This window comes from Lissotriton vulgaris, chromosome 4_1 (genome assembly GCF_964263255.1).
Source record: "Lissotriton vulgaris chromosome 4_1, aLisVul1.2, whole genome shotgun sequence".
In the NCBI taxonomy this organism is placed as follows: domain Eukaryota; kingdom Metazoa; phylum Chordata; class Amphibia; order Caudata; family Salamandridae; genus Lissotriton; species Lissotriton vulgaris.
Window position 1 is genome coordinate 1748049326 of NC_141691.1, and position 21432 is coordinate 1748070757.

The 21432-nt window shown below is 45.8% G+C and overlaps 1 protein-coding gene across 1 annotated transcript in view; it reads left to right on the forward strand.

Moving 5' to 3' along the window:
- The window catches only part of VPS13B (vacuolar protein sorting 13 homolog B), a 2999480-nt gene that overhangs the window by 2462987 nt on the left and 515061 nt on the right, over nt 1-21432 (forward strand). Inside the window, exon 39 of the mRNA XM_086966051.1 lies at nt 5847-6031. Within this exon, the coding sequence (XP_086822177.1) occupies nt 5847-6031 (185 nt within the window). The remainder of the gene's footprint in view (nt 1-5846; nt 6032-21432) is intronic.

Here is a 21432-nt window from a genome sequence, read left to right on the forward strand (position 1 = left end):
ATGAGGATGATTTGTTGTTGAAAACCTCTCCAAATCGCAGCTCACTTTTCAGTTCTTACCAATGTTAAAGGCTGTGCTTAAAGCCACAGCTGAAATATTCAAGCAACCCATAAAATCAAGGGTTATAACACCACGGCTTAACAATAAGTACAAACCCTCACCAACTGACCCCACTTACATCAAAGGGCCTGGTACCGGCAGACTCACAGCTAGGAAACGGGCCAACTTGCAGGGTACTGGTGATCCCCCTCCCACTGATAAGAAGACCAAAAAGTATGACGCCGCCGCTAAGTGTGTGGCAGCCAACCACCTTAGAATAGCAAACTCAGTGGACTTCCTATCTAGATATAACAGAGGACAATTGGATGAAATGCAGGATCTACTCCAGCATCTCCAGCATCTTCCAGATCAATATAAGCTACTTTGCGAACCTTGTATAGCATTCCCTCCCTTCCCTGGTTGACACCTGTACATTTATTTTTATTTATTTATTTTTTTATACATTGATTCAGATTTTATTGCTATCACTGTGTTGCTCTCTGTAAATCTGTAAAGCGCTCTGATACCCGCAAGGGTAGTAGAAGGGAAAATAACATCTATTGCCACAATGCAATGTGCATTAGATGAAGCAGACACCAGCGCAAAGGAGTTAAACACTATCATTATTATTTGGTGCCATGCTTTGCTCAGAGTATCAGGTTTTAAACCTGATGTGTAGTAATATCTACTGAACCTACCATTTATGGGTACACCTATTTGGGCCCCAAGTAGATGAAATACTCGTGAAAATAAAGAAGGACATCAATACCACAAAAACCATAGATGCCCTTCAAACCTACTAACACAGGGGTTCCTTTCATAGTGGGCAATACAGAGGGACATCCAAAACAGCCACTTCTACGGACACATTTACCCCCCAAAACCATAAAGCCCCTATCTCTCTCAATGCACTAGAGGGTCTTCTTACAGATCACAATACGGGGGGAACAATGGCGGAGGTTGTGGATCTACTACAAAAGGGACCACTTCCAATAAGCAGTGACTCTCTTTGCCTCTCCCTCGACACTTAACACCAGTGGGGTTACGACTAAAGGACTGTCTCACACAGTGGGAACGTACTGTGTCAGATTAGTGAGCCCTTTCAATAATAAAAGACAGATATTGTCTCGAACTTAAATTTCATCCTTTCAATACCTCGCCTTGACACCAAGGACAGGGGGTGTACTCCTTATACTTCCTCATTCCAAAGAAAGATGGGACTTAACCACGAATACTAGACCTCAAGCCTCACAACAAATACATCCTATTGGAGCACTTCCATATGTTAACACTCCAGGAAGGCATACCATTGTTACAGCAAATAGTCTTCATGACAGCCATAGATCTCAAAGATGCCTATTTTCACATACCAATACATCCAGCCCTTTGGCTCTACCTCAGTTTTCAAGTAAGTGGCTAACATTATCAGTTCAAAGTGTTGCCATTCCGAGTAACTAAACACCAAGGGTATTCACAAAGTGCCTCGCAGTAGTAGCAGCTCATCTCAGAAGGGAGGGCACAAACGTGTTCCTATACCTAGTTGATTGCCTGATCAAGAGTGCAAACAAAAAATAATGTTTGCAGGACACTCAAAGGGTTATCAGCCTTCTACACAAGCTGAGCTTATACTCAATACTACAAAATCCCACCTACAACCATTACAAGTGCAACCGTTTCTCGGCATATCCCTAAACTCTACCACAACAAAAGCATATCCCAGTTCTGCAAGCGTACTAAAGTTCCAACTTGCTTTGACTCTTTTTCAACCAAATAGTCACTTAGCAGTCAAAACAGTAATTAACCTTATAGGCATGATGGCCTCATATATTTCCATAGTACTACATGCACAACTTCTGCATGCGCCCTCTACAGCAATACAGGGTCGGCCCTCAAAGCCCCATCCCACAGGTCACCATTACAACAGACGCCTCCTTACCTGGATGGGGTACACATGCAGCATTTGAAAGTACGCAGCCAATGGTCTCCAGTGTAGAAATATGTACACATCAGTCAATTGGAGCTTCTAGCAATTTGGTTAGCTCCCAAAGCTTTTCAGCAACATATTCACCACAAAGTAGTTCTAGGCATACAGACAACATGACCGTCATGTATTACTTTCAAAAACTGTTAGGCTCCCATTTCATGCAGCTCTCCCGCTTAGCAGAGTGCATATGAGACTGGGCCATATCTCACAACACCCACCTCCTAGCAGAATACCTACCTGGAGTGAATAACTACTTTGCATATATGATACCGCAGAATGCATCAGCAAGTACAGGAGTGTAAAATCAATACAACACAGCCCCACTAAAACTTCCAACGGTGGGAACCCTAGAAATTGACCTATTTGTCACAGACCAGAACGCAAAATGCCAAAGCTTCACCTCCACGTTTCCTCACCCTCAATGCAGAGGCAATGCCCTGGTCAACTAGTCCTGGATATTTGCCTACACTTTTCTTCCTCTCCCACTCATTCCTTACCTGGTCCAGAAGCTCACTCAAACATCCCTCACACTAATTCTAATCGCCCCAACATGAGCTTGACAAGCGTGGTTCACAACCCTACTACAACTATCTGTTGTACCACATAAGAAACGGACAATCTGGTCACATCTGCTAACTAATGAGCACTGGTTGGTTATGTACCCCAACCCCAAGCAGTTAAATCTGGCGATCTGGCTTCTGAAGTCATAGAATTTGGGTACCTCAATCTTTCACAAGAATGTATGACCATTCTGAAAAGAGCTTGCAAACCAACCACAAGAGCTTGTTATGCAGCAAAGTGGAAACTGTTTGTTCATTACTGTCTCACAAAACAAATCCAACCACTTTCACCAACAGTACAATACGTTATCTATTACCTGCTACATTTACAACACGCAGGACTTGCATACACCTCTATTCGTTTACACCTAGCTCCACTTGCTGCCTACATGCAAAATAGACATCACATGTCTTTGTTTAAAATTCCAACATTTATGGAAGGACTAATAAGAGTAATTCCTCCCTTCATTCCACCAGCACCCGCATGGGAATCTAAATATTGTTTTCATCAGGCATATGGGCCCTCCTTTTGAATCACTAAATTTACGTGATCTACAGTTCCTCACATGGAAGATATGTTTTTAGTGGATATTACATCGCTAATATTAATATGGGAACTTCAAGCACTCACCCTTGAAGAACCTTTTTTCCAAAGCTGTCCAAATAAACTAGTCCTAGAGAGTACTAAGAATAAATCCGAAATTTCTATCAAAGTAGTTCCTTCTTTTCATATAAACCAAACCTCAAACAAGACTCGGTGCCGGAAAAATAGCTACATACCCTCAATGTTAAAAGAGCAGTAATGTACTACATCTAGAGAATGAAACCTATTAGGAAAATTCAACGACTCTTCATAGCTTTCTCAAACCCACACAAAGGCTCACCTATATCTAAAGCTGGGCTCACAAGGTGGACAGTAAAATGCATCGAAACTTCCTACCACAAAGCTGAACAGTTGCTACTTGCTCATCCAGCGCTCCCTCCACATGTAAAACTGGAGCCTCTATTGCTTTCCTAGGAAATATTCCACTAGCGGATATCTGTAAAGCAGCTACATGGAATAACCCACATACACTCACAAAACACTATTGTGTTGATGTCTTGGCTAACCAATAAGCTAGTGTGGGTCAAGCAGTATTAGGAACCCTTTTTCAAGGCTGTTCGTCAACAATTAGCTAGCCACCGCTTTTGGGGAGCACACCTTTACATTAGATGCTAAGCTTATGTATCTATGGCCAACACATGCTACAAATGGAATATGTTACTTACCTTTTAAGCATCTGCTCACAGCCTATATGCTATAGATTCATATGCACCCACCCTACTTCCCGGAAGCAAATGGTTCACATATACACTATTCATAAATATTCATTCTTAATTATCTATATCTTTTAATGTTCATCTTTACTATCTCTCTACTGCTCCTACACCAAGCTTACCAGGTGAGCCAAAAACAACTTAACAATGGATCCGCTCACCATGCGCAGTACAGACTATAGAAGGAGTCACCTATACCTCGTGACTCAAAAGGCTTCTTCGAAAAAAGCGAGTTGCAATCGTCTGAGCCCAGCACTAGATGGCAGGAGTATGATAAGCATATGTATCTAGCCCAAGATTTTCTGTAGTGACAGGTGAAGACCAACTCGTAATGTGGCTGGCAATTCTACCTACCCCAGCCATAGCTCATAGTTGTGATGAATGCATCTTCTGTGGGTTGGGGCAGGCACCTGGAACAGTAGGAGCTCAGGGTTGTGCAGTCCCCAATAGAACTGCGGCTCTACATCAGTCTCTTGAGCTTAATACTATTGGACTGGTTCTGAAAGGCTTTCTCCCATCCTTTAGAGGGAGACCGGTACAAGGCCTGCTTGACAGCATGACTTCATGTCACTTGGTACTGCAATAAGCAGGTTAACTTAGGGTGTCAGGAGGCGCTGCACCTTTGGAGATGCTGGATCAACAGTGATCTTCCTGGTGACCAATCACCTGGTGGGGTCACTAAATGTCAGGGCAGACTTCAACTGGCAGATCATAATTGGTCCTTACTGGCAGATCATAATTGGTCCTTTATCTTGCGGTTATTCAGGACATCTTTGACCGGGAGATCATGGCATGGCTGGATCTATTTACCACCACTGAGAACATTTAGTGTTGAGTACTGCTCAGTGAAGCTCCTACCAAGAGAGTCACTAGGGGGCAAATTCCACCTGCAGTGGAGCAGAGGGTGTCTGCAAGCGTTTCCACTGCTACCTCTGCTTCCTCAACTTAATGAGGAATTCTAGGACAGACTGAACCCTGGTCATCTTGATAGCCTCGGATTGGGCCAGAACAGTATAATTCTCCAAATTGTTGAGCCTGACCATTTACTCTCCGATTTGCCTGCTTCCCTTGGGGAACCTCCTGTCCCAGATCAGGAACCTGCACCCAAATCTCCACAATCTACACCCCATACATGGAGATTGAGTGGCAGCAACTGAACAGTTTTGACTTGCCATCTGAAGTAGTCGATGAGATTCTTAGAGCACCTCGACTAAATCCATCTATTCTGGACGTTGGAAGAAATGTGTGGCTAGTGTAGGAACCGTCAGCTAGATCCTCTATAGGCCAGGATGTCACATGTTCTTTTGCTTTGTTTTATCTTTGGTCCAGCAGGGCTTTGTAGTGGGCACAGTTCAAGACTATTTATCAGTTCTTTTGCCCTTTTTACATTTGCCTTACCAATCTTCTTTATTCAAGTCATCTGCTGTGCTGAGGTTCTTAAAAGCTTAATGCAAATGTCCATGCCAGAGCCCTTAGTTATGCCACAATTGAGACCTTAATGTTGTCCTTGCATTCTGATGTGCATGCCTTTTGAGCCCATGCCCAGTTGTTCTCTGCAGCTCCTAACCATTGAGGCATTTTACTTTCGATTAATTCTGCACTTATCACTGAGCTGCAGGTGCTGTCTCCGTACACCACTTTCTTTCCTGACAAATTGGTGCTCAAAACGTGGGCTTCCTTTCTGCCAGTGAATTTTGCTCTTCCACGCGGGACAGTTGATCACCCTCCCTGCTTTTTTCTCTCCACCACATCCATCGAAAGATCCGCCTATAGACAGAGCATCTATCAGAAGATTATTGCAAAAGGTAAGTAACTTGTTCTTCTGATCTTTCTTTTGTTTAAATTTGTTATTATGTGCATTAGAACGTTTTACTTTTCTTGTGCCTATCATATTTACTGCTCATGCAATTTGTTCTAGTTAATCAAAGTTCACTTTCTCTTTTCAGCTGCTCAGAAACTACCCAGCGCTTATGAGGTTGTTTTTTACAATGAGACAGAGGACAGTCCTGGTCTGATGCTGTGGCGATACCCAGAGCCAAGAGTGCTCACCCTTGTGAGAATAGCTCCCGTCCCATTCAACACAACCGAAGATCCGGATATCAGTACCGCCGACCTTGGAGATGTTCTTCAGGTACTTCTTACATAGTTTGTTACACGGTCAGTCGGTTCCTACTGCAATACATAATATTGCTCATTTGGTGAACAATGTGCGTCTACTTAATATACTGGGCATGGGATGTAGAGCACAGTATGTATCTGCTTTACATACTGAGCATCATATATGTGGTGAACAGTGTATACCAGCTTAATATACTGGCCATGTTATATGTTGTGCAGAAAAGTGTGTCTCGGATGTATATACTTGGTATGTTATATGATGGGCAGAACAGGGTGCGCGTGTCCGTTTTATATAACAGATATGATGTGCAGGACAGCGTATTGCAGCTTTGTATACCAGACATGTGATATGATTGGGAGTTGCTGCCGAGGTATTCAGTATCATTTCGCTTCTACTGGCTTTCCCTGCTAAAACTGGAGGTCTTGGTTATTGCAAACGTGGTGTTTAGCCTTTAAGTATGAATGCATTAAAATGTAGTGTTGAATTATAATTATATACTTTTACCTGAATATGTAAAAACCACTCTTCGAACTTGGCCAGTTACTGCATTCCAATGTTGAAACATAAAAATAGTCAGTGTGTCTCTTTTAGATGTCTATTTGGTTTGGTTGCCTGGTGGCCGCCAGTGGTACTGCTGGTCTGATTACATATACACCCTGACATATGTGTCTTCTTACCCTTGCTTTAAGTTGCTAAGATAGAGAAGTTAGAATAACAGTGCGTTTTTTCCTTGTCTGTTGCGCATTGGTTTTGTATTCATCGTTTTAGATGACAGAGATCAAAAGTGCAGCAGATGTGACACCCCTGTTGCAACTCATTTGTTTTCTAATTGACCTCTGGTTCTGTTTGGTGTAGTGAAGAAGTACTATGCATTGTTGAACAGTTGAAAGGGTTAACTCAGTCAGATTGCTGATTGACCCTTATACTAGTAATTTCCTGAATTAGGGACCGTGTACATATTTGGCAACATTATATCTCCTTCGTGTTTTCACGTAGCAGGGATTGATGACAATTTAGTAGTTTTAGTAGTATAGAGATAGTCTAGTTTTCCTTACCTGTTCTCAAATTCTTTTCAAGTTCCGAATTGAAGAAAAATAAATATAGTCTGTTTTCACAAATGGTGCATAATTTTAAACTCTACTCAGGAGCCTGCAGCAGGTATTATTAAATGTGGCTGCACCAATCACCAAGGCTGCGTAGTCTTGAATCCACCTCATGCCTCTTTACTCCACTATCAGTCTCTCCCTTCCCCCTTAATTTCACTCAAAATTATAATTTCTCCTTTTATGACCGCTTTACCATCTTCCTCTTTCTCCTTTTTTCCCCTTTTTAATTTTACTTCTCTTGCTTCCTGTAAATGTCTGAGGAGGATAAATGAGTATTGCTCCCCAAAAAGAGTGCAGGTGGACCCCACTGGCAGCTACTGGCTCAAATTAAGCACTACCCTAACGCTCAAAGTAGGTGGCAGCAAGTCCTTAAACACCCGTTGGATCACAGGAAACTCATCACACGTTACATCTGATAGAGACCTCTGGCAGCAGATTCTTTACCATAGAATTATCCACAGGCATCAGACTGGATCCAGACATTTTTTGTAAGCAGTAATCCTTTGTGCCCGTAGGTGGTGTCTTTCAGCTCCACATTGTATCGTCCAGGCCATAAATGATGTGCACGGTGCCTTTATAGGTGCCACCCCATCTTGCTGACATCAGTTCTTTCTGTGTCAGTCAGTGCAGATCTGGAGAGCGTTACCCCAGTCCTTTATTTTCTAGAATTATCTCCAGGCATGGCAGGGATGTCCACGAGGAAGGCTGGATCCAAGCCATGCGGTACCTGTCACTGGCAATTGTCGGTGACGGACCCTCACCTCTGGTGTCTTGAGCTCAAATATGACACCAAGACATGCATTGATTGTTGTGCTATGCACTATAAGGGCCTTCCCAACAGGAGGTTGGGAAGGATGGGTCCTGTGGATGCCCTGATAGGGTTAAAAAATAAACCGGTATGAAACCAGGGAGTAACCCTGTCATCCCAGCATGGTCAACATGTTTCGGCTGTCCTAAATATGTCTAACCAGGTCAGCAGTCATTCTCAGGACCTAAAGTCTCTGGTCAATTAGTTAACAAAACCCCCCACTAGAAGATAGTGCACTGTCCGTCCTGCTGTCCTCTATGAAACCCAATGGGACTGGCTATTAAACCCTACATTCTAAACCCATTGAATTTGTAAGAAAATTACTCTTACATAAATGTACTTTGAAGATAAATACTTTGTGAAGTAAAAAGACAAAGCAAAAGCCATGTAAAAGCTCAACATCAAAGACAATACCTTGACCAACTATGAATACATGAGACGATGACTAAAACATACACCACTATAGTCAAGTGGTTGAATATGAAAATACATGTATGTTGGTGATCACGCCTTAATCTTCATGCTGGCAATGGTGGAGATCAGCATTATTATTCAAATGTGGTTGCAATCGTGTCACCAGTGAGAAAAGCATGCACAAAGTGTGCTATATTTACGCTCCTGGGCAAATCATGCCATGTATTATACATTGCCGCATATCCATCATGTATGATACAGATATTTCAATTTCGAGAAACAGTAAACTGATAATAAGGCTCTATGTCGCCCCAAACTTTTAAAAGGCCCCAGGTGTCTGACTTACCACTCCAAGAGTCAGATGCCACAGGTACTGCCAAGGTGTTTGCACTGCTGAGGAATGCATGAATATGCGGCAATATGAAGGGTAATCACCTGGTTTTTGGAGTATGAACTAGGGCTAATGGCTTTATTTGATAAGGTTATAAGGGTTTGAACATCTCCTCATTTCATAGTTAATGAATTTTTCCGACATGACCCAGGGCACGGAGGGAACTGCAAAACATCTGCAGTTGTGGTTAACGAACCGCAATTGGGTCAGATGCAGACCCCTCTCCCTTCCACAATCAAAGCTGACAGTAGTGACATATGCATCACTCCTTGGATGGGCGGCCATCTAGGAGAGGTGGATATCAGAAGTCTCTCATCTCCGGCAGAATCCGGACTCCACATCAACCTATTGGAGCTCCGGGCGATCTGGCTGGTATTGAAAGGCTTTCAATCCTCCATCAAGGGAAGGCTAGTGCAGGTGTTCATTGACAACAGCACCGCCATGTGGTACTGCAACAAACAGGGTGGGGTTGTGGACCCTGTGTCTAAAGGCTACGCACCTCTGAACATGGCTGGAACATCAGGGCATATCCCTGGTGGTTCAACACCTAGCAGGCTCTCTGAATGCCAAGGTGGATGAGCTCACCGGAAGTTGCCTAGCGTCTCCATCTCTTTGAGCAGTGGGGAGAGCCTTGGTTAGATCTGTTTGCCACTGCCGAGAATGCGCAATGTCTGTAGTTTGGCATGCTGGAATTTCAAGGTGGCTCCCGCTTAGAGATGCTTTTTGTCTCGAGTGGAGCCCAGGCCTCCTGTACAACCTTCTGCCCATACCACTCCTGCCCAGAGTTCTAAAGACGATCAGGAACGACTGGGCCCCAAGTCATCCTTGTGGCTCCGGACTGATCTCAGAGAGTTTGGTATCCCAAGCTGTTGACCATGGCCATTGGTCCTCTGATCAGCAGCAAGGGAGCCTTCTCCACCTGAACCTGGCAACACTCCACCTTCATGCGTGGGGACTGAGCGGCAACAGCTGACAACTTTCGACCTTCCACCCGAAGTCTGTGATGTTATCTTGGCAGCCACGAGTCTCTCCACCAAGACGATATACGCCTACCACTGGGGCAAGTTTGTGGCATGTTGTGCAGAAAAGCAAGTTGCTCCCCTTTCTCAGGTTTTCTATTTATTATTTCTCTTGACCAGCAGGGCTCTGTGTTGAGCACCTTACAGGGCTGTCTTTTTGCCATCTCAGCCTTTCTTCGGTTGCTAGTTCAGTTATCCCTGTTCAAATCCCCTGTTGTGCATAGGTTTTTGAAAGGCCTTCAACATGTTTCCACCTTCCACCTTCATCATGCCTCAGTGGGACCTCAATACCTTACTTACCTTTCTGATGTGTGTTCCTATAGAGCCACTGCACAACTGTCCTCTCAGGCTTCTTACCATTAAGACAGCCTTCCTAGCGGCAATAACATCTGCCCAGAGGGTCAATGAGCTCCATGCTTTGTCACCTAAGCCTCCGCACCTAAACATCTTCCTAGACAGGCTGGTTATTTGCACTAGAGCTTCCTTTCTGCCGAAAGTTGTCACTCACTTTCATGTAAGGCAGTCCATCACCCTGCCTATCTTTTATGCTTCGCCACATCCCTCTAAAGAAGAGGAGCCACTCCACCAACTGGACCCAAAAAGAGTGTTGTGTTCTACTGCGACTGTACAGAAGAGTAACAGGTGGACAACCGGTTCTTTGTGGGGTATGTCGGAGCAAAGAAGGGGATGGTTGTGCACAAGTGGACCATCTCCTGATAGATCGCGCTCTGCATACAAATCTGCTCTGTGTTAGCCAAGAAACAACCCACTGATGGTTTGTATGCTCATTACAACCACTGTGTTAGCATACGGAGTTCAGGTCCTGGGTATCTGTCATGCAGCAAAATGGGCTTCTTTGCACATGTTCACCAAGCACTACTGCCTTGACCGTCTAGTTTGTCGGGACGGGCACTTTGCTAGTTTACTCTCTCAGGAGTTTTTGGTGTGAAACGGTTTTGCAGACCCACCTCCTGGCAGGTATTGCTTGGGTATCTATTCTGAGATAAGGATCTAGAAGCCACAGCCACATTCAGATGAGCAAGTTACTTACTTTTGGTAATGCCTTATCCGGAAGAGACTCCTATCTAGCTGCAGTTTTCTTACCAATCAACCCATCCTCCGCGCTCTGCGAATGGATTTCTAGGGACAGGATGTTTCACCCTTTCAGGGCCCTAAGATTCCGCAACAGTGATCATTGTTCTTTGTGGCTTATCGCTCGTAGCATGGAAAGTTGTGAAAAGAAACTGACATCAGCACTCTGGGGTGCCGCTTATATAACCATATAAGTCACTTCCGGTGCGGACAATGCAATGCGGAGCCGAATGACGCCCCCTACCGGTGCACAGGGTTACTGCTCACAAAAGATTTCCAGATCCAGTCTGAAGCCTAGGAATAATTTGAAGGTAAGGAATCTGCGGATAGATAGTCTCTACCAGATAAGGCGCTAACCCATGGTAAAGAAGTTGTTCTTTCGAACTCAATGACATCAAAGAATGGACATACCTGAAACTAATATCATTACAGGGTGTGAAAACATTAAAGAAGATTAAATCATCCTCCATTGATAAGTCTCCTTTGGGTATCCTGTTTTCTTTCTGGGGTGGCCGCCCGCCACCAGTCGCTGCCAAGGTTTCCGTTTTCTTTTTTTCTTGTTTCTTGTACTACAAGTTATATTAGCTAATGCTACGCATATTGCTTCTTTGTTGGAACTGTTCTGTATGCCTAACAGATACCATGCGCCCAGCAATGAAGCTGCCGAGCGGAGCATATGGACATACATACAGACCGTTGTGACACAGTGTTCTGATACTTCGGAGTAAATGTTGACTGGTGGTCTTTTCGTTAACCCTCTCTGACGCATTGCGAACAGACGGGTCAACATGTAATGTGAGGTTTGTGCAGTGTTGAAATAAAAACACTAACAGATACCACAAAACGAACATTAGTGCCTTAAGTCCTATTGAGCTCGATGCTATATATAGTGCTAAGACGTGTCTATAGAGCCTTTCAAGGTTTTTTATTTTTTTAGGTAATCGAGCTAGTAAAGGTTGTAAATAGCGGTTTGACAAATAGGTGTACCAGTTGAAAGGTTAGTCATGCCATGTATAGTGCGACATATCGAAAATCTGTATGTTCTATGCAGGTTAACTTTGCAGTATTACGTAGTTCACTGCACTATACTATATAATTCATGATTGTAGGTCCTACTCATGAATAAACAGTTCAATTCCAGTGCCTGCAGAAACAAAATGTAGAATTCCAATCCCTGTGTAAACAGTTTGCTCGGGGATTGGAATTCTTAGTCATGCAAAAATGATCAGATCCCTTCATTTTTCTTCTGACAGATTTCTACAGATCAAACCAGCTGGAATTTATGAAAAAAAAATCCTGGAAAAAAGGCGAAAACATGTGGAATTCTGTGCAATAAATATTGATTCCAAATCCTATGCCTCATTTCCAGTTGTAAAACCACCCCAACATATTTTTCATTCAACTACAACACTTCTTGCCAACAGTATCCTTCATGATCACCCACCTCCTACTCCACACCTCCAGCTTTTCTCTTAAATCCCCTCCACGCCTAACTCGTATTACAAGTAGAAAATCCGCATCACAAATACACTGATGTTCTTACTATTGGGCGTATTTCCCAGATGGTATTTAGAACTCTGCAGGAGACCGAATTCAAGCCTCTAGAAAAATATCTAGTTTTCTTATTCGTTAAAATGTAATAGGATGGAATGAAATCAGCAAGCAGTGACAGCTGGTACTTATAGCAGAGAGGTGGCGGACATGACACAAAGGCACACATAAACACTCACTCACACTTGTGCTTTCACACACACACAAACATACACACATATCCATACACAACACTCACTCCCATATATTCATGCATGCATGCATCAAACATTATTTTTTTAAAACATACGTACCTGTGCAGATCTGCCTCGGAGGTCCCAAGAGGTTTGGGACTGCTTCCTTCCCTCATTGCCTGACCCTAAGTCAGTCCCTACTCGTCACAGAATCAGATAGGGTCAGTGAGACTGATGACCCCACCCCGTGAGAAGGGGTCACTGATTGACACTCGGCCCTGGGCATTTCGGGGCTTAGAACTGAATCTCCCATGTCTGAGGCACTCAGTGACGTTCCTGCTTGTCCTGAGGCGGAGGGCATTGAGGTGCTATGCCAGGCTGAAGATGTCGCGCACACAGGAGCTCTGACATCATCAACCCCGCAAAGTTCAACTCAGGCAGCACGGGGCCTGCGCATATAGCGCATGTCCAGCTCCTGGCTGCCTGATCTGAAAATGTATTTGTCTGGCTGATCTCTGCTCAGCCTGACTGATACTGTCTTTTTTGGCAAAAGAGGGGATGGCCTCTTCGCCCATGGCCTACAGTATTGTGGGGCCTCCTAGTGAAGGCTAGGACCTTTAAATACCTGGACATTTACATTACGACCTCAATTATAACTAGTTGGGACTTTAACATATGCCCCTTATTAAATGAAATCGCCACAGAGCTTCGAAGATGGACTGCATATCCTCTGCCTATATTAAGAAGAAATTCCTCATATAAAGTGATAACCCTTCCGAGGTGGCTCAATGTACGGCAAAACTACCTATACCCCTTACAGAAAAACCTCTTGCAGAACCTTAAATCAATGGTGAGACCGGTCTTGTGGGATAGGAAACAACCTTCTCCTAGTGCACACCAACAGCGTACAATGGTGTTATTGGTACAGCCGTTTTGCGATTATATTATAGGGCCTCACAACTGCGTTACACTAAAGACTAGATTTGCAGTGATAGACATGTCCAGTATTTGTAAATCGCAAACAATTACCCAAGGGTGTCAAGGCGCTGCGGGCCGTCGGGAAGATTAAGCGAGCTATTGCCAAAAGTCATATGGTGCTGGGCTGATCTGCCGCTGGCGCCGGGAATCGAACCGTGAGCCCCCGGTACCGGAGTCAGTCACACTGACTGCTGCGCCACACCTCTTCCCTTGACTAGGCCTATTGAATGGAAATAGAATTTTTCCAGGAAAGCAAAATGTACGATTATCTTTCCGGGGTTCTACTCCACCCTAGTTCCTAGAATTCAACAAAAGTGCTTATCAAAGAGCTTTAAAATACATTGGTCGGCACACACAAATGAACTCAAATGACCTACTTGTAGTAGTGGTGCAGGCTATCGGAAGTAAGGAAGTTGAAGGCGTTCACCAAGTGAACACAATTGGAATCTCGATACTAGATGTATGAAAGGGGCTGCATATGAGCTAATTCAATAATATGTGAATTGAGTTTTTGCTGTAGCATTTCCAATTTTAAATATTTTATCAACTAGGTCATGCCCTAGAAATGCATAAAATTGAACTGACCGATCTGCCCCAGTTCAGTCCATTGGAAGTTAAACTGTTGACAGGCTTTATGGACAAAGGCGGGGTGTCCGGACTCTACCGTTCCCTGGTGATAAACAAACCTGATCTCATGTAGTCATTTGGGTCCAATGGAATCATGACGTGGGTTCCCTTGAAGATACAGACTGCCTTGGCCAAGATGTTCCAACACTCTTTTGGCGTCTCTTCAAAATTCCTCCTAATTCAGCCTAAATACCTACACAAAATATATTTCACTTCACAGAGACTGTGAAAAATGTGATGGGGTTCTCCCTAAAATGTACCAGATGTATGGACTTTAGGAGGAACATTCCTGAATGTGGTATGGGAGTTGTCCAATCAGTATGGACCCACATGCAAACCATGCTGTCTAAGGTGGTTGGGAGACGAGCTCCCTAAACACCTAACATAGCTGTACTGGATGTACAGGATGACATTGGGGGACCAAGGAACAGTCATACACTATTTGGGCTTGCATATGTGAGTTAAATGTGATATTCCGGGACACTGGAGGCCCGCCCTCTCCCTCAACCCTTTGCAGTGGCTTTGTGGAATGAATCGATGTGCCCTACTGGAAAGTGAGGTGTTCAATGCACCAGTCTGCTCTAAGAAATGCACTTTTATTTGGGGCACATGAGACGGCTACTTCTGCCTTAATTCTGGTTAGCTTGCCCATGTACTGAAGTGCAGGGAGTTTAACATGTACCCGAATTATGTACTGCACTCGTAAGTGGCTCCCCTCTGCAAATGGCCATATTATAAATGCGTGTGATAACTCGCATGGGAAGGGGGATGAGTCTTGGAAGAGGAAAGCCTAGGTAATCGAATGTGCTGCCATGTAAAATATATTGGATGTATATTATATACATAACTTAATTAATTTGCAGAGTATGATTATTTGTGTGGCCTCCTCGACACCACAGCCCCTGACGTTGCCTTCCTCACGGAGACCTGGATGAACGCCTCTTCAGCGCCTGACATCGCCATCGCCATCCCAGAGGGCTACAAGATCACCCGGAGGGATCGCACCGCCAACCAGATAGGAGGAGGCATCGCCATCATCCACAGGAACACCCTCCGCATCACGACCAGCACCGACAACACCCTCACCACCGCCGAACACCTGCACTTCCAGATCCACACCGACCCGAAGACCACCCTCAGAGGCACCCTGATCTACCGACCTCCGGGACCACGCACCCAATTCAGCGAGGACATCGCCGACTTCGTCAGCCCGCATGCCCTCCCCTCCGCTGACTACATCCTCCTGGGGGACCTCAACTTCCACCTGGAGAACAACGACGACCGCAACACCAGCACCCTGCTCGACAACCTCGCCAATCTTGGACTCAAGCAGCTGGTGTCCACCCCAACCCACCTCGCCGGACACACACTCGACGCAGTCTTCTCATCCAGCACAGACATCGCCTTCAGCCACGCCACAGAGCTTCAATGGACGGACCACAGCTGCGTCCACTTCACCTTCAAAAGAACGACGACCCACCACCACCAGCAACAGGCTGCCCGCAGAAGCTGGAACAAGATCACAGCCAACCAGCTCGCCACCTCCTTGAGCCAGCACCCTCCTGCCAGCTCAGCGAACCCCAGCCAGGCCGCCGACAACCTCACGAAGTGGATCAGCAACTGCGCGGACGAGCTCGCCCCGCTGAGGACCCCGCCCAGCAGCAAGAAAGCCCCATGGTTCACCGACGAACTCAAGAGCTCCAAGAAGAACTGCCGAGCCCTCGAGAAAGTCTGGAGAAGGGAACCAACACCGGACAACAGGACCACCTTCAAGCTTGCCACCCGGAAGCACCACCAGCTGATCCGCGCCGCCAAGAAAACTGCATTCAAGGACCGGCTGGACAACAACGCACACAACTGCAAGGAACTCTTCAACATCGTGAAAGAGCTCTCCAACCCCAGCGCAGGAAACAACGACATCACCCCATCGCAAGACCTCTGCAACTCCCTCGCCTCATACTTCCACAACAAGATCGCGGACATACACAACAGCTTCAACAACCAACCACCGCACACCACGACCGAACAGCCACCCCCCACCACCACCCTCCACGCCTGGACTCCGATCAGCACCGAAGACACCATCCGCACGATGAACTCCATCCACTCAGGATCTCCGACCAACCCCTGCCCCCATCACGTCTTCAACAAGGCCGACGCTGTCATCGCACCCCACCTGCGAGACATCATCAACACATCCTTCGACACCGCCACCTTCCCTGAGAGCTGGAAGCACGCCGAACTCAGCGCTCTACTCAAGAAACCCACAGCGGACCCCACCGAACTCAAGAATTACCGCCCCATCTCGCTCCTCCCGTTTCCAGCCAAAGTCATCGAGAAGACCATCAACAAGCAGCTGGCCGCCTTCCTGGAGACGAATGGATCCCTCGACCCCTCACAGTCTGGCTTCCGAGCCAACCACAGCACCGAGACCGCCCTCATCGCCGCCACCGATGACATCCGAGCCCTTATGGACAACGGAGAAACAGCGGCCCTCATCCTCCTTGACCTCTCCGCGGCATTCGACACTGTCTGCCACCGCACCCTAGTACAGCGCCTCAGCAACGTCGGAATCCAGGAGAAGGCTCTGGAGTGGATCATCTCCTTCCTCGACGGAAGAACACAGAGAGTCCGCCTGCCACCGTACAAGTCAGAGGCCACCGAAGTCATCTGCGGCGTCCCTCAAGGATCCTCGCTGAGCCCCACCCTCTTCAACGTCTACATGAGCCCCCTCGCAGCCATCGCACGCCAACACAACCTCAACATAATCTCCTACGCCGACGACACCCAGCTGATCCTCTCCCTGACCAACGACCCCGCCGCCGCCAGAGCCAATCTGCACGAAGGGATGAAAGAGGTAGCCGAGTGGATGACGACCAGCCGCCTGAAACTGAACTCAGACAAGACGGAGGTCCTCATCCTAGGCTCTTCGCCCTCCGCCTGGGACGACTCCTGGTGGCCTCCCGCCCTGGGCACCGCACCCAAGCCGACAGACCACGCACGCAACCTGGGCTTCATCCTGGACTCCTCCCTCTCCATGACCAGGCAAGTCAACACCGTCTCCTCGGCCTGCTTCAACATCCTACGCATGCTACGGAAGATCTTCTGGTGGATCCCCACCGAGACCAGGAAGACCGTCACCCAGGCACTCGTCACCAGTCGACTGGACTACGGCAACGCCCTCTACGCCGGTACCACCGCCAAGCTCCAGAAGAGACTCCAGCGGATCCAGAACGCCTCAGCCAGACTCATCCTCGACATCCCACGAACCAGCCACATCTCCGGACATCTCAGAGACCTGCATTAGCTCCCCGTCAACAAAAGAATCACCTTCCGCCTCCTCACCCACGCACACAAAGCCCTACACGACCAAGGCCCGAGCTACCTCAACAGCCGAATCAACTTCCACGCTCCCAAACGCCACCTCCGTTCAGCCAACCACGCCCTCGCTGCCGTCCCCCGCATCCGAAGTTCGACAACAGGAGGAAGGTCCTTCTCCTACCTGGCCGCCAAGACCTGGAACTCCCTCCCGACCGACCTGCGCCTGACCCAAGACCACCTCTCCTTCAGGAAGAAGCTGAAGACCTGGCTGTTCGAGCAGTAACGGCACCCCCCCTCCCCCCAGCGCCTTGAGACCCTACGGGTAAGTAGTGCGCTCTATAAATGTCCTTGATTGATGAACGACTTGTGTGTACAAGTATTTGATGTTAGGAGATTTTTTATAAATCTATAAGAGTGTTTTTAAAAAACAGAGTGTTCGTAGATATAAGCCCCCAGCTACTAATCACAGGAAAATCCAAGGCCTACTTACATTAAAAAAAATATAAACATGAGAAAAAATAGTGGCTGCAAAGCTGGGAGCAACAACATCAGGCTTTGAATTACAGCCTCTCAAATACTGCTCACTTTGTGTAGTATAGCTTGTCAAAGCGTACATATTCACCTTAACCCCTTCGATGCGGCCGCGATTTTTCCCGTGTGCGGCCGCCGGCAGAACACGGGCGGGCCATGACGAACCCCAGCCGTCATCAGCACACGAGCACCGTAGTGCATGACGGCTGGGGTTCATCACCAGCATGGAAGGGGTTAAATCTCTTGAGATCTCCCCTGCTTCTCCTCTCTCTCATGTGCGTGCTGTCTTGGCGAACCAGGGGACACATTGAAGAATGAAGTGCCACAATCATAATAAGGGCATCAAGTTTCAAATGTTTCAAAGAACTCAAAAATACATTGAGGCTGTAATTATCGTCAGTCTAACTCACCTGATTTTGCTTGACATTGCCACACAAGGGGCGTGTTCCACACTGCCCATGGTGCACAGTGATACTGCTCTGCATTTTCCCAGCTGTCCACCTGTGCACGAACTGATACTGCAACACGATTTATGAAGGCTGATGTTACGATCACTATGAGAAGCTGTAACAGCATAGAGTGAATCCAGGCAGTCCGGCTGCATTCCCAAGCAGCAGTGTGAAGACTGCAGGCAGGGAGTTGTTATAGTCTATGACGCTGGACTCCAGACGCAGAGTTTGTGTAGGAGACTGAGTATGACTGTTGGGATGGTAAGACTCCTCCCTCACACCCCCCATCAAACCAACCCAATGGCTCTCCCTCGAGAAAATTGCATTTATATAGCGATTACTATCCCTGACAAGGCGTCAAAGCGATTTTTGGCGAGTAGCACGCTACACCAGAACCCAAAGAGGATTAGAAGTAAATTAGTATAGAGAGATATGAAATTAATTTGAGCAGTGGCCATGTGAGTTTGTTATTTGGATGATTGAAAAGGGATAGTGGAGGGATAGAAGAGGGATGGGTTTGCATTTATCTAGGGCTTGCTACCCCTGATGAGGTGTTGAAGCGTTTTTCGGCTGGTAGCATGCTACTCCGGAACCCAAACAGGATTAGTGGGGAATTAGTACAGGGAAATATGAAATTAATTTGAGCGGCGGACATGTGTGTATGTTAGTTGTATTAAAAAGAGGAGGAATAGAAGAATGAAGGGTCTAGAAAGTATTTTTGGGGGATCATAGCTGTAGGAGGAGGTATCGGATGAGTAAATGGGAGATGGAGGGGCCACAACATTTAATTTGTTGCCATATAAAAAAAAAAATTTGTATAACTGACACAACAGCTTTTAGCTGCCTGCAGTTGAAAGCATCTTAGGACTATACCAAAAACTTGTAGTGGACTTATAGCCCACCCATAGCATGCTGTTGGTTGTCTTTGACATTTATTTGTTTACTTCTTATTTAATGGCTTGTCTTCCTCGTCTTATGTGTGCCCTTGCCCTACAATATAATCTCTTTGCCATGTTTGTTGATTGGCTGACAAATCCTTTTACTGATCACATGTATGACACTACTTTTCTTTAGGCACTATATAAGAGTGCATGTGTTTGCCAGCTCTCCCCTCTCGTGTGCTGCTTATCCACCCCATCAAATTAGCTGTTTTACTCCCTGTACGTGGCTTTAATTTCTATGTTCTATTGAACCCCAAACTTCTGCTGCTCTCCCATCCACTTCCTGTTACTCCCCTCACACCTGCTCGTCCACCCCCTTGCATTCCCAAAAATATTTATTTTTATATATCTGAAAGACTGGCTGCTCTCATTTGCTGCCAGGCTGCTCTACTTTCACAAATCTGCATTTGCACAACTGAAAATTCATTCTTGGATGAGAAATCATCATCATCATCAAAAACTTTATTGTGGCTATTACAGCCATAAAAGCACATTTGAATTTACAATGCAATAAAATATAATCCATAGCAGTAACAAAAGATACAATGTCATTATAAGAACTGGTATATACAAGTGTAGTGATAATTGGGCCACAATAATTAGGGAAGCAAAATTAAAAACTGCTTTAAAAAATATAATTTAAAGTTAAAACATATAAAAACATTAATAGGAGATCCTAAAACTTTTAGACGTCCATTGACAGTGGGGCTAACCACTGTGGGGCACTCTGTCTCTCACACAGAGGCAAAGGCACAAGTGATTAGGTGCCGTTCTTTAACAAGTGCCTTCGTTTTAGCCACATAGCAAAGAGAAATTTCGTAATGGCAACTACATAGACCTGGTTTGTATCAGTTTTGAGGATCCTAAACACTTTATGATAGTTCCTGATGCCCAGATTTCTACATAGTTGAATAATCCATTTAGACCTGGACTGTTTGTATGCCGGGCAGAAGAGCAATGCGTGAATCACTGTTTCCTCCTCCACCAGTCATCCAGGACAAAGACAGTGGGAAGCACCCACCCACTTATTAGTTACTGTAAAGAGTGGGAGCGTCCTATATCTAAATTGCATAAACAACTTCCTTGCTAGAGGAGGCTGTATTGAATCTAGCACCCGCTCAAATTGATAAAGTGACTTAAAATCCAAGAACCCATACGTTAGACTCGTGGTTTTGACTGCCTGGATTAGACTAGTCAGTTTCTGATCTTTCACTGCTTTAGCTAAGTTTTTTGGGGAAATAACTACACACGATTCTTCGGGGGTAGTCCATAAGTCCTCCCTGCCCATAGCACGGAAAGAATACCTGACAAAAGACAGCCAAGGTATACTACCCACAGCCCCCAGTAATAGCATTACCGCTTTTAGCTCCTCCCTGTAGTGTCTCAGCTCGAGTGTACTCCATAGCCGTCGCCAATTAAGCAACGGTCGAGTCGAGATTAGTTCCACCATTGGGAGGATATCCAAATCCATCCGTAGCGGTACTAGGGGTGTATTTGTTGACAAAGCCAAAATTTGTTTGATGAACTTATTTTCAGTAAGTGTCAGGGCATTGGATGGGCTATGCCCCCAAAGTTCGGCTCCATATAGGGAAGCAGACCTGGCTTGTACTTTGTAAATTTCTAATGATGGGCTTCTGCACTTTCAATATTCCCCCTATTGCCTGAACTAACCTCAAATTGGCCTTGTTAATTTGAGGACCCCATCCCATCCCATCTTATCATTTAGCGATAGGCCCAAGTAGTCAAAAATATGAACCCGCTCAAGAGGCCTATCATCCATCACTGGGTGTGGGCAATTAGTAGAATTGGCATTGAAGACCATATATTTAGTTTTATTGATATTAACTATGAGGTTCCTCTTTTTAAAAAACTGACTGAATTCCTTTAACACCCGCTGCATCCTCATTGGTGACTTCGAAAGGAGCAGGGTGTCATCCGCAAACATTAGGGCGAGAAATTTGCGTGTTGATATTCTAGGGGAATCCATATCTTTTATGGCTAGCAGATCTTCG